Genomic DNA, 15,085 nt, shown 5'->3' with positions numbered 1-15,085 from the left:
TTCTTTCTTGTTGCGTCCAGTACGATGTCGGTCGGTCAGTCGGTCATACATTTCGCTACAGTTCCCTTTATCTAGTATGCTTGCGTCCAGTAACTCTTCCAGTAATGTCTGTCATGGCAGTTGTGGGTACGTCTTTGTCTCCTTTCGTAGGAAGTTTTTGAGTTGCAAGTACCTTAACTCGTTTCCCCAGGCTAGCTGGAATTTCTCTGTCAGTTCGTCCAGTGTTGCAATCCTGCCGTCCGTATACAGGTCCCTGACTGTCAGTGTCCCGCACTCCTGACCCCACTTTTTAATGGTGGCGTCAGTCAGCGCTAGGGTGAACCTATGGTTGTTGCAGATGGGAGCTTTTTCCGACATTTTGGTCAGGCCAAATTACTGCCGTAGGTGGTTCCAGAACTGGAGGATGGCTATCACCACCGGGCTGCTGGAGTGTTTTTTGGGTGGGGATGAGAGTGCCGCCGTGGCGAGGGCACGGAGGGAGGTCCCCTTGCAGGAGGCCTCTTCCGCGCGCACCCACACGGCTTCTGGCTCCTTGATCCATCCCCTTATTCGCTCGGTTGTCGTCGCCCAGTGGTACAATTATGCTTTGGGGATGTAGATCGGGATAGATCCAAGTAGGAACAGGTACCTGGGCAGTACGTTCATTTTGATCGTCTGGACTCTCCCCGCGAGGGAGAGTGGGAGTGTGTTCCATCTTTGCAGGTCCTTTTTTTTTTTTTTACATCCTCTGTCAGACTGGTGAGGTTTCATTTGTGGATCCCTTTCCAGTCATGGGCTATTTGGATACCCAGGTAGCGGAATTTGTGTTGGGCTTGTTTAAACAGCAGTCCCATTGGTGCTGCCTCCCTACTTGTGGGTGTATTGGGAAGATCTCGCTTTTGCTCATGTTGAGTTTGTAGCCCGAGAAGGCGCCAAACTCTTTCAGGAGCGAGATGATTCTGTCTATGCTGCTTTGTGGGTCCGAAATGTAGAGGAGCAGGTCATCTGCATAGAGTGAGGCGCTGTGCTCTCTGCCGCCCCTTCGGATCCCCCTCAGCTTTTTGCTGCTCTGAGAGCAATTGCTAATGGCTCGATCGCTAGAGCGAACAGCAGCGGGGACAGTGGGCATCCTTATCTGGTGCCCCCGTGCATTTGGAAGTATCGGGAGTTGGTGTTGTTGGCCCATACGCTCGCCATGGGAGCGTTGTATAGTTTTACGCAGGAGGTGAACCCTGTTCCAAGCCCGAACCGCTCCAGTACCTCTATGAGGTATTTCCATTCGATCCTTTTCTGCATCTAGGGAGATGATCACCTCTGGTATTTATATAGCACTATTAACATTTTTTCTCTTTCATGAAATGTAGGTCCCTAACTGCCCATCCCTAATTGCCCTTGAGAAGGTGATAGAGAGCAGCTTCACTGAGTCGCTGTGGTCCAGGTGTTATAGATACTCCGCAGTGCTGTTAGGGAGTTCCAGGATTTTGACCCAGCGACAGTGAACCGGTGATATAGTTCCAAGTCAAAATGGGGAGAGATTTGGAGAGGAATTTGCAGGTGGATGATGTTCCCATGGACATTGCTGCCCTGGTCAACAAGGCGGCAGAGGTTGCAAGTTTTGATGGTGCTTTTGAAGGAATTTAGGTGAGTTGCTGCAATGTAACATCGAATCACAGAATTTACAGTGCAGAAGGAAGCCATTCGTCCCATCGAGTCTGCACCAGGCCTTGGAAAGAACACCCTACTTAAGCCCACTCCTCCACCCTATTCCCATAAACCCGGAAACCCAACCTAACCTTTTGGACACTAAGGGGCAATTTGGCATTGCCAAGCCACCTAACCTACACATATGTTGCATATAGTATACACAGCAGCCCACTGTGCATCAATGGTGGAGGCAGTGAATGTTGATGGATGGGGTGCCGATCAAACAGACTGATTTCATAGAATCCCTACAGTACAGGAAGCCATTGGGCCCATCGAGACTGCACCGACTCTTGGAAAGAGCACCCTACCAAGCCATATCTCCCGCCTTATCCCCGTAACCCCACCCAATCTTTGGACACTTGGGAGCAATTTATCATGGTCAATCTACCTAATCGGCACACCTTTGGATTGTGGGAGGAAACCGGAGCACTCGGAGGAAACCCACACAGACACGGGGAGAACGTGCAAACTCCACACAGTCAACCGAGGCCGGAATCGAACCTGGATCCCTGGCGCTGTGAGCAGCAGTGTTAAACACTGTGCCACCGTGCCGCCCCCTTTGTCATGGATGTACCTTTAATTTTGCAGGACTACTTGATACTTAATAGTCGGTCAAACGTTGCCTTGATGTCAAGGGCAGTCACTCTCCCCGCCCATCTTCAGTTCAGCTCTTTTATCCACATTTGGACCAAGGCTGTAATGAGGTCAGGAGATGAGCGGCTCTGGTGCAATGCAAACAGAGCATCAGTGCACAGGTTATTGCTGAGTGTTACTTGATAGTACTGTCGACAACATCTTCCATAATTTTGCTGATAATCGAGAGTAGACTCATGGGGCAGCAACTGGCCCGATTGCAATTTTCCACATTTTCAGATAAATATCAGCATTGTAATCATACTGGAACAGCTTGTCTAAGGGTGCAGCTAACTCTGGAGCTCAAGTCTTCAGTACTACAGCATCCAGTAACTTCAGCCATTTCTTGATGTCATGTGGAGCGAGTCGAGTTGGCTGAAGATGAGCACCTGTGATGCTGTGGACTTCCGGAGGAGGCAGGAACATAATAAAACATCCCAAGACACTTCACATGAACATTAAACAAATCTGACAATGGAGCCATATAAGGAGATGGGGGCAAATGACCGAAACCTTGGGCATATCGTAAAGGAGGAAAGGGGAGGCAGAGGTTTTTGGGGGAAAAATTGTGGTGAAACACTTACTGGCAACATTACTTGTGGATAGGTACTGGTCACAGGCACAGGTATAACCACATGACCCACAGCCTGGGCCACCTGGTGACCGGGGCAACTCAGCCTGGGCCACCTGGTGCCCGGGGCAACTCAGCCTGGGCCACCTGGTGCCCGGGGCAACTCAGCCTGGGCCACCTGGTGCCCGGGGCAACTCAGCCTGGGCCACCTGGTGCCCGGGGCAACTCAGCCTGGGCCACCTGGTGCCCGGGGCAACTCAGCCTGGGCCACCTGGTGCCCGGGGCAACTCAGCCTGGGCCACCTGGTGCCCGGGGCAACTCAGCCTGGGCCACCTGGTGCCCGGGGCAACTCAGCCTGGGCCACCTGGTGCCCGGGGCAACTCAGCCTGGGCCACCTGGTGCCCGGGGCAACTCAGCCTGGGCCACCTGGTGCCCGGGGCAACTCAGCCTGGGCCACCTGGTGCCCGGGGCAACTCAGCCTGGGCCACCTGGTGCCCGGGGCAACTCAGCCTGGGCCACCTGGTGCCCGGGGCAACTCAGCCTGGGCCACCTGGTGCCCGGGGCAACTCAGCCTGGGCCACCTGGTGCCCGGGGCAACTCAGCCTGGGCCACCTGGTGCCCGGGGCAACTCAGCCTGGGCCACCTGGTGCCCGGGGCAACTCAGCCTGGGCCACCTGGTGCCCGGGGCAACTCAGCCTGGGCCACCTGGTGCCCGGGGCAACTCAGCCTGGGCCACCTGGTGCCCGGGGCAACTCAGCCTGGGCCACCTGGTGCCCGGGGCAACTCAGCCTGGGCCACCTGGTGCCCGGGGCAACTCAGCCTGGGCCACCTGGTGCCCGGGGCAACTCAGCCTGGGCCACCTGGTGCCCGGGGCAACTCAGCCTGGGCCACCTGGTGCCCGGGGCAACTCAGCCTGGGCCACCTGGTGCCCGGGGCAACTCAGCCTGGGCCACCTGGTGCCCGGGGCAACTCAGCCTGGGCCACCTGGTGCCCGGGGCAACTCGCAGCCTAAACCAACTGGTTACCGGGGTAACGCTGCCTGAGCCACCTGGTTACCGGGGTAACGCTGCCTGAGCCACCTGGTTACCGGGGTAACGCTGCCTGAGCCACCTGGTTACCGGGGTAACTCGCAGCCTAAACCAACTGGTTACCAGGGTGTCGAGCCGGCCGCGCGCTGGTTGCCTGGTAACTGTCGCGCTCGCTCGCGCTGTTCTTACCTGCTGGCCGAGGTGGAGCGCGCAGTCATGGGGTTGGTGAACGTTATGACACACTCCAATACTTCGCCGGTCAGAAACACCGGGCCCCGAAGGAGTTTTGCCACCACCTCAATCATCCCGAAATCTCCGCAATTATTTCTGAATGAAATTTACACGGATCTCTCCAGCTTAACCCATTTAAACGGCGGCCGATCGAAACCAGGACCCACTCACATCCGGTGTAAGAACGACGGCGGAAACCTGCTGGCATTGCACATGCGCATTGGCAAAGAGCTTCATGTAAAGTTGGAATAGGTGAAACCTGGAGCAGGGGTTCATGGAGACTGGAACGGGTAAAACCTGGAGCAGAGTTTCATAGAGGGGTAGCACAGTGGTTAGCACTGTTGCTTCACAGCGCCAGGGTCCCAGGTTCGATTCCCGGTTTGGGTCACTGTCTGTGCAGAGTCCGTTTTCCTCCCACAGCCTAAAGATGTGCAGGTTAGGTGGATTGGCCATGATAAATTGCCCCTTAGTGCCCAAAGGGGTTATTGGGTTACAGGGATGGGGTGGAAGTGAAGGCTTAAGTGGTCGGTGCAGACTCGAAGGGCCTAATGGCCTCCTTCTGCACTGTATGTTCTATGAGACTGAAATGGGTAAAACCTGGAGCAGCGATTCAGGAAACAGAAATGGGTAAAACCTGGAGCAGAATTTTATGGAGAATGGAATAGGTAAACCGGGAGCAGAATTTCATGGATACTGGAGCAGTGTTTCATGGATACCAGAATAGGTAAAACCTGGAGCAGAGTTCCATGGAGACTGGAATGGGTGACACCTGGAGCACAGTTTAGGGGAGACGGGAATAGGTAAAACCTGGAGCAGAGTTTCATGGATACCGGAGTAGGTAAAACCTGGAGCAGTGTTTCATGAATAATGGAATCGGTAAAGCTTGAGCAGAGTTTCATGAACACTGGAATGAGCAAAACCTGGAGTAGAGTTTCATTGAGAGTGGAGATTGAAATGGGTAAAACGTGCAACAGAGTTACATGCAATGCAAACAATAAATTCTGGGGGGGAACTCAGCGGGTGAGGCAGTATCTGTCTAGAGAGAAAATATTTGGTGTTTTAGGTCTGTGACCTGTCATCGGAACTGGAAAAAGGTAAATGTAATAAGTTTTGAGCAAGGGGTAGATGGGACAATGACAATAGGAAAGTCTGTTATTGGATAGAAAGCAACAGAAATTGAATGACAGAAAGGTAAGTCTTCCAGGGACAAAGGGAATTGACATGGGAAAGTAAAGTAATGCAGAAACAGAAGATGTGCCCAGAGCAGCTGTACTGTTAATTGCAAGAAAAGAGCCAAAACTGGCAAAGAAAAGGAAATAAAATGGGGATAGAGTTTACAGTTTGAAATTGTAGAACTCAGTGTTGAGCCCAGAAGGCTGTAAAGTGCCGAATTGAATGATGAGGTGTTGTTCCTCAAGCTTACATTGAGCCTCAATGGAACAATGAAGCAGGCTGAGGACAGGAATGTCAGCATGAGAGTAAATGGAAGAACCACAATAACATGCTAACTGAAGCTCAGGATCCTGTATGCAGACAGAATGAAGGTGTTCCACAAAGCTGACATCCAATTTGTGAATGGTGTCCGCATTGTAGCGGGAGACTGCATTGTGAGCACTGAATACAGAAGACTTGATTGAAAGAAGTACAAGGAAAACGCTTCTTCAACTGGAAAGAGTGTTTGGGCCTTGGACAATAAGAAGAAAGGGCAGACATTATGTCTCCTGTGTTTTCATGGGAAGGTGCTGTAGGAAGGAGGTGGGATGTTGCGAATGACTGAGGACTGGATCTGGGTATCATGGAGGCAATAGCACTTCAAAATGTTGAAAGGGGCAGTGAAGGGAAGATGCATTTGGTGGTGGTCTCACTCTGAAGATGGAAGAAATGCCGAAAAATGTTCCATAAAATATGGAAGCTGGTGGGGTGGAAAGTGAGGACAAGGGAACCCCATTGTGTTTCTGGGAGAGAGGAGAAAGGGTGAAGGGTAGTGCAACAAATGTGGCGGACACGGTTGAGGGTCCTGTCAACCACAGTGGATTCCTCGGTAGGGGAAAAAAGAAGACATCTCTTCACCATTGTGGAAGGTTGCGTCATAAGAACGGATGTGACAGAGATGGGGGAACCCAGAGAATGGAATGGAATCCTGATAATTGGCAAGCAGCACAATAGTGTCAGGCAATGCCCTCAAAGAGCCTAACCATCTCTACCTGACTGTGGACGGCATTACCATTGTTGAATGCACCTCTATCAACATCCTAACATTGACAAGAAGCTTAGCTGGACCAACCATATCAGGCAGCATGGTGGCACATTGGTTAACACTACTACCTCACAGCACCAGGGACATGGATTTGATTCTGACCTCGGGTTACTGTCTGTGTGGAGTTTGCACATTCTCCCATGTCTGTGTGTTTCCTCCGGGTGCTCCAGTTTTCTCCCACAGCCCAAAAATGTGCAGGCTAAGTGGATTGGCCAAGTTAAATTGCCCCTAAATGTCGAAAGGTTGGGTGGGATTACAGGCAGAAGGTGGAGGATTGGGCCCAGGTTGGTGTCTTTCGAAGGATTGGTGCAGATTCAATGGGCCAAATGGTCTCCTTCTGCACTGAAGGGATTCTATATAAATACTGTGGCTACAAGAGCAGATCAGAAGCTGGGAATGCTCTGGACAGTAACTCACCTTCTCACTCCCCAAAGTCTGTCTACAAAGGCAGAATTCTGACAACATCCAAGCAGCTCAACAACTTGCAGGACAAAGCAATCTGCTTGATTGCCACACTATTGTCATGATATGCAGACATGCAGATAATGATATACAGACAGGCACAGACAGGCAGCTAATGAACACAGAGAACAGGGCGTGACCTATGAGCAGGCAGGACACTCTGGGGTGGTATCTCACTATAAAAGGTACAAGGCACTCATACTCCGTCTCTTTCCACTGATGAACATCTACAGAGTGAGTCAGGGTATATGTATAGTATCACACCTCCAGCAAGTGGCTAAGAGCTAGTGTGGCTCAGTCAGACAGAGTAACCACACTTAGGTTAGCAGAGAGTCGAACTCATAGAGAACTGTGCTACTGGTTCAATAAATCAGATTGAACTAACTTCAAGGTCTGGAGTATCTTTTGGTTAAAGCTGAATCCAGTTGCAGCCTGTGTTATCCCAGAGTACATAACACATCATGCTACCAGGAGACTGCTTAATCTAGGTGGTTTACCTCAGTCCGTTCCGTGACGACCAGCGAATGTATCCCGGCACCATGGAGAAGATTCAGGCTCCTCACCAGTTCAGGACCTCCGGCAATCTCAGTGCCAACTGGCGGACAGTCAAGCAAACGTTTCTGCTGTACATCAAAGCTTCAGACCTCGTGGGTGCGTCTGATGCAAGGAAGATCGCGCTTCCCCTCTCAATAGCGGGTGATCAAGCCATCAAACTGTTCAACTCTTTTCACTTCACCGAAGGCCAGGACAAGACAAAGTTTCAGACCATCCTGGACAAGTTTGACAGTCACTGTGAAGTGGGCACCAATGAAATTTTTGAGCGCTACATATTCATACTGCGTCTACAAGGTAAAGATGAATCTTTCAACTCCTTCTTAACTAACCTCCGCATGCTAGCGCTGTCCTGCAACTTTGGTGATATTGCTGACTAAATGATCAGAGACCAAATTGTTTTTGTAAGTTCACTCTGATCCTCTGAGATAGCAGCTACTGAAAATCAAGCATATGACCCTGCCAGTCGCGATTGAAACATGCACAGTGCATGAGCATGCCAAAAATCGCTATGCCCAGTACAAATTGGCTGAAAATGAGAAACTTGCCTCCCACGAGGCAGAGAATGTGCAGGCCATCTCCCGGATGCAGCGCCTCAGCATCGATGAAAGCGGCCATTTTGCGCGCTTTTCCCGGGGCCCCATGCATGCGCGATGCGAACGGGATAATGAAGCGGCTGACACCTGCACTGCGCATGTGCGACAACGCGCGGAGCGTCAGGACGCCAACGTCATAACGTGCTCGAACTGCGGCAATGCCCACTTAAAGAAACACTGCCCTGCAAGAGGCAGGCGATGTTTAAACTGCGGGAAGCCTGGACACTATGCAGCCTTGTGCAGGTCTGCACCACCAGTCAGGGGCCAGCGCTCCCAATTCCGACGACGGCGTGTTCAGAGTGTGCAACAACGATTACAGGATTCTGATCCTGGCAGCACAACGGATCCAGAGGAAGAATGCTTGGTCTCCGCCTACTGTGTGGACATCATTACCAAATGTGAATATGCCACATCCAACTCATCACAAATTCAATCCACCCTCGCTGTGGATTCTGCGGACGAATGGCATGCGGTGATGCAGGTCAACCACTGCTCCATCCAGTTTAAGCTGGACACAGCTGCTTCTGCCAACCTTCTCTCACAGGCAGATTTTAAATGCATCAAGGAGCCCCCCCCAAGGTCCTTCCAGCAGCCTGCATGTTCCTGGACTACAACGGAAATGAAATGAAAATGAAAATGAAATGAAAATCGCTTATTGTCACGAGTAGGCTTCAATGAAGTTACTGTGAAAAGCCCCTAGTCGCCACATTCCGGCGCCTGTTCGGGGAGGCTGGTACGGGAATCGAACCGTGCTGCTGGCCTGCCTTGGTCTGCATTAAAAGCCACTGGGATCCTGCCATCTACTCGTCTCCAACCGGAGCACCCATGCACGGTTACGTTTTGAAATGTCAAGCCAGACAGGGCATCCCTACTTGGCGCACATGCCTGCAAGCAGCTGAAACTCATGAAGCAGGTTTACACAATGACTCCAATGTGGATCTTCAGGCCGGCATTGACGACATCCTCGCTCAGTATCCGGATGTGTTCGACGGGATGGGCACGCTGCCATATCGATACAAGATTCTGCTACGACCTGATGCCAAGGCAGTGGTCCACACACCATGCCGGGTCCCGGCATGCTGAGGGTGCGCCTGAAGGCACAGCTCAAGGATCTTCAGCAACAGGGCATCATTTCCAAGGTAACCGAACCAACTGACTGGGTCAGCTCGATGGTATGTGTTAGAAAGCCTTCGGGAGACCTGCGCATCTGCATTGATCCCAAGGATCTCAATAAGAATATAATGCGTGAATACTACCCCATCCCGAAGCGGGAGGAACTCACCAGTGAGATGGAACGTTTTTTCACCAAGTTAGATGCGTCACATGGATTTTGGCAAATCCAGCTGGATGAGTCCAGCAGAAGGCTCTGCACCTTCAACACACTGTTTGGCAGATACTGCTATAATCGCATGCCGTTTGGCATTGTCTCGGCATCGGAGATCTTCCATCGCATCATGGAGCAGATGATGGAGGGCATTGAAGGGGTTTGTGTGTACGCGGATGACATCATCATATGGTCAACGACCCCTGAAGAGCATGTTTCCCGTCTCCAGCAGGTATTCCGCCGTCTTGGTATTTTACGACCAGACAGGGAGACAAAGATCTCGACGGATGCGAGCCAGGATGCTTCAACGCGATGACACTTCATCCTGGGCACCCGTAGCCTATGCATCGAGGGCCATGACGCCCACTGAAACAAGGTATGCGCAAATAGAGACAATGCCTGGGTCTTCTCACTGGCATTCTCAGGTTTCACGACTATGTCTATGTCCTGCCAACATTCACTGTCGAGACGGATCATAGGCCTCTGGTCCACATTATCCACAAGGACCTGAATGACATGACGCCTCGGTTGCAGCGCATCCTCCTCAAACTCAGAAGGTACGACTTTGACTTAGTGTACACGCCTGGCAAGGAGCTCATCATCGCTGATGCATTGTCCCGCTCCATCACATTGCCTACTGAACCGCTGGAAATCATCCGGCAGATTGAATCACAGGTGCAGCTGTGTGCTAGCACCCTCCCGGCGTCTGATGAGAAGGTGTTTCTTATTCGCGAGGAGACAGCCGAAGACCCCCTCTTGCAGCATGTCAGGCACCACCTTGCCAATGGCTGGCAGAAAGGGCATTGCCCTCAATTTTACAATGTTAAGGATGACTTGACGGTGATTGATGGTATCCTCCTCAAGCTGGACCGGATTGTCATTCCACTCAGTCTCCAGAGCTTGGTGCTCCGCCAAATCCATGAGGGACACCTGGGCATCGAGAAGTGCAGACGCAGAGCCAGGCAGGCTGTCTACTGTCCCGGTATTAGCCAGGATATCTCGAACATGGTCCTCAACTGTGCGACCTGTCAACGCTCCCAGCCAGCGCAGAGCAAGGAGATGCTCCAACAGCGTGAAATCGAGACCTCCCCGTGGTCAAGGTTGGCATCGACCTCTTTCGTGCGAATGGTCATGACTACTTGTTAATTATTGACTAATTCTCCAATTACCCTGAAGTTGTGAAGCTCTCTGACCTCACATCTCGGACCGTCATCAATGCCTGTAAGGAGACGTTCTCCAGGCATGGTATCCCACTCACTGTCATGAGTGACAATGGCCCGTGCTTCAACAGCCACGAGTGGTCTATGTTTGCCAAGTCATACCATTTCAAACATGTCACTTCCAGCCCACACTATCCGCAGTCCAATGGGAAGGTTGAAATAGGGGTGCACATTGCGAAACAGCTCATCTGCAAGGCCGCGGATTCTGCTTCTTGACATCTACCTCGCGCTGCTTGCATACAGGGCGACTCCTGATGAACAGGGACATGCGGACGACACTTCCAGCCATACACTTGCCCAACTTGGATCATCTCCTGCTGCTGCAGAAGGTGCAGCAGCTCCGAAACCAGCAAAAGCAGGGCTATGATGCTCATGCCACCGATTTGCCCGTGTTATCCCCAGCAGACACTGTCAGGATCAAGATACCAGATGGTGTCTGGTCTGCTCCAGCTGTCGTTGTTCGACAGGCTGCGCCCCGCTCGTCTGTTGTACGTATTGTCATAGTATACACCAGTATATCATGGTGCAGACACACACACTGATGGACACACAGTGGGACCAATCAACACACAGAACACCGCAGCCAATCACCAGTGAGAGCACACGCACTATAAAGACAGGGGGCATCAGAGTTCCCGCTCATTCGAGTTGCAGCTAGCTAGGAGGACAGAGCTCACAGCGTGCAACACAGACATTAACCATTGCTGAGTGCATCGACTGGTTAGGACAAGGCAAAGGTCTTTAGTTAAAGCTAGTATCGTATTAACCTACAGTCTAAGTAAGTTTAAACAGTTAATGATTCAACAAAATAGTGTTACATTATTTCAAGTGTTGGTGACCAGTATGTGATCCAGAACACCCAACACATCACGTATGGCTGATGGTTCTGTTGTGCGACGAAACAGACGGGCACTGCGCAAAGTTGCCTTCCCACAGCACCGCTTTCTTCTCCGTTTCCGTCCTTTGTTTTGCCACCTCCTGATACCTCGAACTACGAGGCCACCAGTCAGGCTGCCATCCCGCCTGTCAAGGAGCCGTCATCCCCACCACCACCTCTCCGGCGGTCGACAAGGATCAGACGCAAGCCCCAGAGACTGGACTTATGATCATTTGTTTTGTTTGCTATATTCTGTTTTCTCACATTAGACAGCTGTCTTCACATGTAAATACGTTCACATATGCCACCGCTTGTAAATTTGTTAATATATGCCACCACATGTAAGTACGTTCCCATGTGCCAACTAAACATTTTTAAACAGGGGAGATGTCATGATATGCAGATAATGATATACAGACAGGCACAGACAGGCAGCTAATGAACACAGAGAACAGGACATGACCAATGAGCAGGCAGGACACTCAGGGGTGGTATCTCACTATAAAAGGCATGAGGCGCTCACACTCCGCCTCTTTCCACTGATGAACATCTACAGAGTGAGTCAGGGTGTATGTACAGTATCACACCTCCAGCACGTGGCTAAGAGCTAGTGTGGTTCAGTCAGACAGAGTAACCACACTTAGGGTAGCAGAGAGTCGAACTCATAGAGAACTGTGCTAACTGCTACTGGTTCAATAAATCAGATTGAACTAACTTCAAGGTCTGGAGTATCTTTTGGTTAAAGCTGCATCCAGCTGCAGCCTATGTTATCCCAGGGTACATAACACATCAACTATCAACTTTAAAAATTCACTGCCTCCATTGTTGTGCAAAGTGGCAGCAGTGTGTACCATCTAAAGATGCATCGTAGGAATTCTCAACGTCTCCCTTGACTGCACCTTCGAAACCTGAAATTTCTTCCCATCTAGAAGGACAAGGGCAGCAGGTACATGGGAAGCAGATGCATGAGAACACCACCACCTACAAGTTTCCCTCCAACTAGAACTTAAACCAACAAGAGAACTGGCCATCCCAGACTGGGTATTGTGTAATGAGAAAGGAATAATTGGAAATCTTGTTGTGCGAGGACCCTTGGCGATATGCAACCATAATATATTAGAATTCTTCATCAAGCTGCAGAGTGACATTGTTGATTCTGAGACTAGGATCCTGACTAAATAAAAAGCTGAGATACAAGGGAGAGAGCTGATTGGTACGTAATGGACATGGTTGATAAGTCTTTACAACTTTCAGCAATTATAGTTTGGAAATAAGTTTTGTGATTTATAATCTGTAAGGGCTCTAATTGGTAGTAAGAAGGACAAGCAAAGAAGTGTCATAGAAAATTGGAGTTAATCTAACTAGTCGGCAGGGAGCAGATGATGCGACCATCAATTCACTATGATTGACTATGAAGGATTGGGGAGCATTACTTAATAGGATAATGGTGGATAGGGATTAGCAAACATTCAAAGAGCGCATGATGAACTGCAAAAATTGTTCATTCCTGTCTGCTGCAAAAATAAAATGGGAAAGGCGGTCAAACCATGGCTTACAAGAGAAATTAAAGGTACTACCAGATCCAAAGAAGAGGCATACAAATTGACAAGAAACAACAACAGACCTGAGGATTGGGAGCAAAGGGGACAAAGGGATTGATTAAAAAGGGGAAAATAGGGTATTAGAGTAAGCTTGCGGAGAAGAAAAATACTGAATGTAAAAGCTTCTCTAGGTATCTGAAGAGAAAACGATTGGTGAAGGCAAATGTACATCCCTCACAGTTGGAAACAGGGGAATTTATAATGGGAACAAATAAATGGCTGGCCAGCTAAATACATATTTTGGTTCCATTTTCACAAAGGAGGGACATAAATAACACACCAGAAATATTGGGAACACAGGGTTTAGTGAGAGGGAGGAACTTGCTTTGTAACTTTCAAATCTTCAGAGAGTGGTCTTGTCCTGCTGCAGCTGAGATACAAGGGAGAGAGCTGTTTGGTATGTAATGGACATGGTTGATAAGTCTTTACAACTTTCTGCAATTATAGTTTGGAAATAGGTTTTGTGATTTATAATCTGTAAGGGCTCTAATTGGTAGTAAGAAGGACAAGCAAAGAAGTGTCATAGAAAATTGGAGTTAATCTAACAGTCGGCAGGGAGCGGATGATGCGACCATCAATTCACGGGGACTTCCGGGTGCGGCTATGCAGAGCTAGGTTGCATGTTCGGTAGCTCCCGCTTGGAACAGACCTTTGGGCTCTTTACAGGGCCCCCACGGCATTTTTTCGACATTTCCCGGTGTGGGAAGAAGACTGCAACATTCCCCCGACAGTGTCCCCCAGGAATGGTATGTCTCTTGGTTACCAGACCCGGCAGAAATAGTAAAAGATTTGGCTGTAACTGCAGGATAAACAAAGCCTCTTCCAGCATGCAGGCGGGGGAAGGGCAAGCTTAAAGGCTGCATGCTGACTTGAGGGCCTTTATTAAAGGTGAATTCTAGCAGCAGAGGGAACAACTGAAAAGATCTACCAAGGCCATTGAATAAGCGGGGACGAGGCTTCCGGTGGCAGCCATGGAGGGGTAGGTCGCGCATTCGGCAGCTCCCGTCTGGAACGGATGCTCAGACCTTTTTCAGGAGTTTCCACAGACTTTTGGGGGCAGATTGGTGAAGCGAACACTGCCAAAAGGATTCCCTCTCGAGACTTCCGGTTGTGGCTATGCGGAGCTAAGTCGCACATTTTTGGCGGCTCCCGCAAAAACAGACTTTTGGGCTCTTTTCAGGGCCCCCAAGGGCACTTTTGCGACGTTTCCCGGTGTGGGAAGGAGTTAATAATAGCTCCCCGTCAGTATATGGCTTTAACTAGGAACGGGGCAACAAAAAAGGTGGTGGTGGACCTGAAGAAGGGAGGGAAGAAGGACAAAATGGCGCCAGGCAGAGACCAGGCAGCGTGGAGGCAGTGGGCGGAGGAGCAACAGGAGGTTATCCAGCGCTGCCTCACAGAGATTAAAACGGACCTGCTAGAGCTGATGAAGGCTTCTATTGATAAGCTGCTGGAGACACAGACGGACCAGGGGGTGGCGATCCGAGAGGCTCAACAAAAGATCTCTGACAATGAGGATGAGATCTTAGGCCTAGCGGTAAAGGTGGAGGTGCACGAGGCACTCCACAAGAAATGGCAGGAGCGGTTCGAGGAGATGGAGAATCGGTCGAGGCGGAAGAATCTGTGGATTCTGGGCCTCCCGGAGGGGCTGGAGGGGCCGGACGTGGGGGCCTATGTGGTCACCATGTTGGACTCGCTGATGGGAGCGGGGTCCTTCCAGGGGCCCCTGATGCTGGAAGGGGCCCATAGAGTGCTGGCGAGAAGGCCCAAGGCTAACGAGCCTCCGCGGGTGGTGCTGATGCGGTTCCATCGGTTCGTCGATCGGGAGTGTGTGCTCAGGTGGGCCAAGAAGGAGAGGAGCAGCAGGTGGGAGAACGCGGAGGATCGGATATACCAGGACTGAAGTGCGGAGGTGGGGAAGAGGAGGGCTGTGTACAATCGAGCGAAGGCGGTGCTGCACAGGAAGGGGGTGAAGTTTGGCATGTTGCAGCCGGCGCGACTGTGGGTTACCTACAAGGACCGACACCATTATTTTGAGTCTCCGGAGGAG

General features: G+C 50.8%; 1 protein-coding gene across 2 annotated transcripts in view; it reads right to left on the bottom strand.

The window, feature by feature from the left end:
• Window positions 1-4,364, bottom strand: part of rgp1 (GP1 homolog, RAB6A GEF complex partner 1) — a 42,854-nt gene extending 38,490 nt beyond the window's left edge. The window contains exon 1 of one of the 2 annotated variants that reach the window (XM_072497183.1): window positions 4,105-4,364. In XM_072497183.1, coding sequence (XP_072353284.1) covers window positions 4,105-4,220 — 116 coding nt within the window. In that variant the 5' untranslated portion in view covers window positions 4,221-4,364. The remainder of the gene's footprint in view (window positions 1-4,104) is intronic. The other variant, XM_072497182.1, reaches the window with a different exon arrangement.
• Between the last annotated feature and the right edge of the window lie 10,721 nt (window positions 4,365-15,085).

The sequence above is a fragment of the Scyliorhinus torazame genome, chromosome 3 (genome assembly GCF_047496885.1).
Source record: "Scyliorhinus torazame isolate Kashiwa2021f chromosome 3, sScyTor2.1, whole genome shotgun sequence".
In the NCBI taxonomy this organism is placed as follows: Eukaryota; Metazoa; Chordata; class Chondrichthyes; order Carcharhiniformes; family Scyliorhinidae; genus Scyliorhinus; species Scyliorhinus torazame.
The sequence above is the reverse complement of the archived record's forward strand: the minus strand, read 5'-3'. Positions and strand labels throughout refer to the sequence as shown.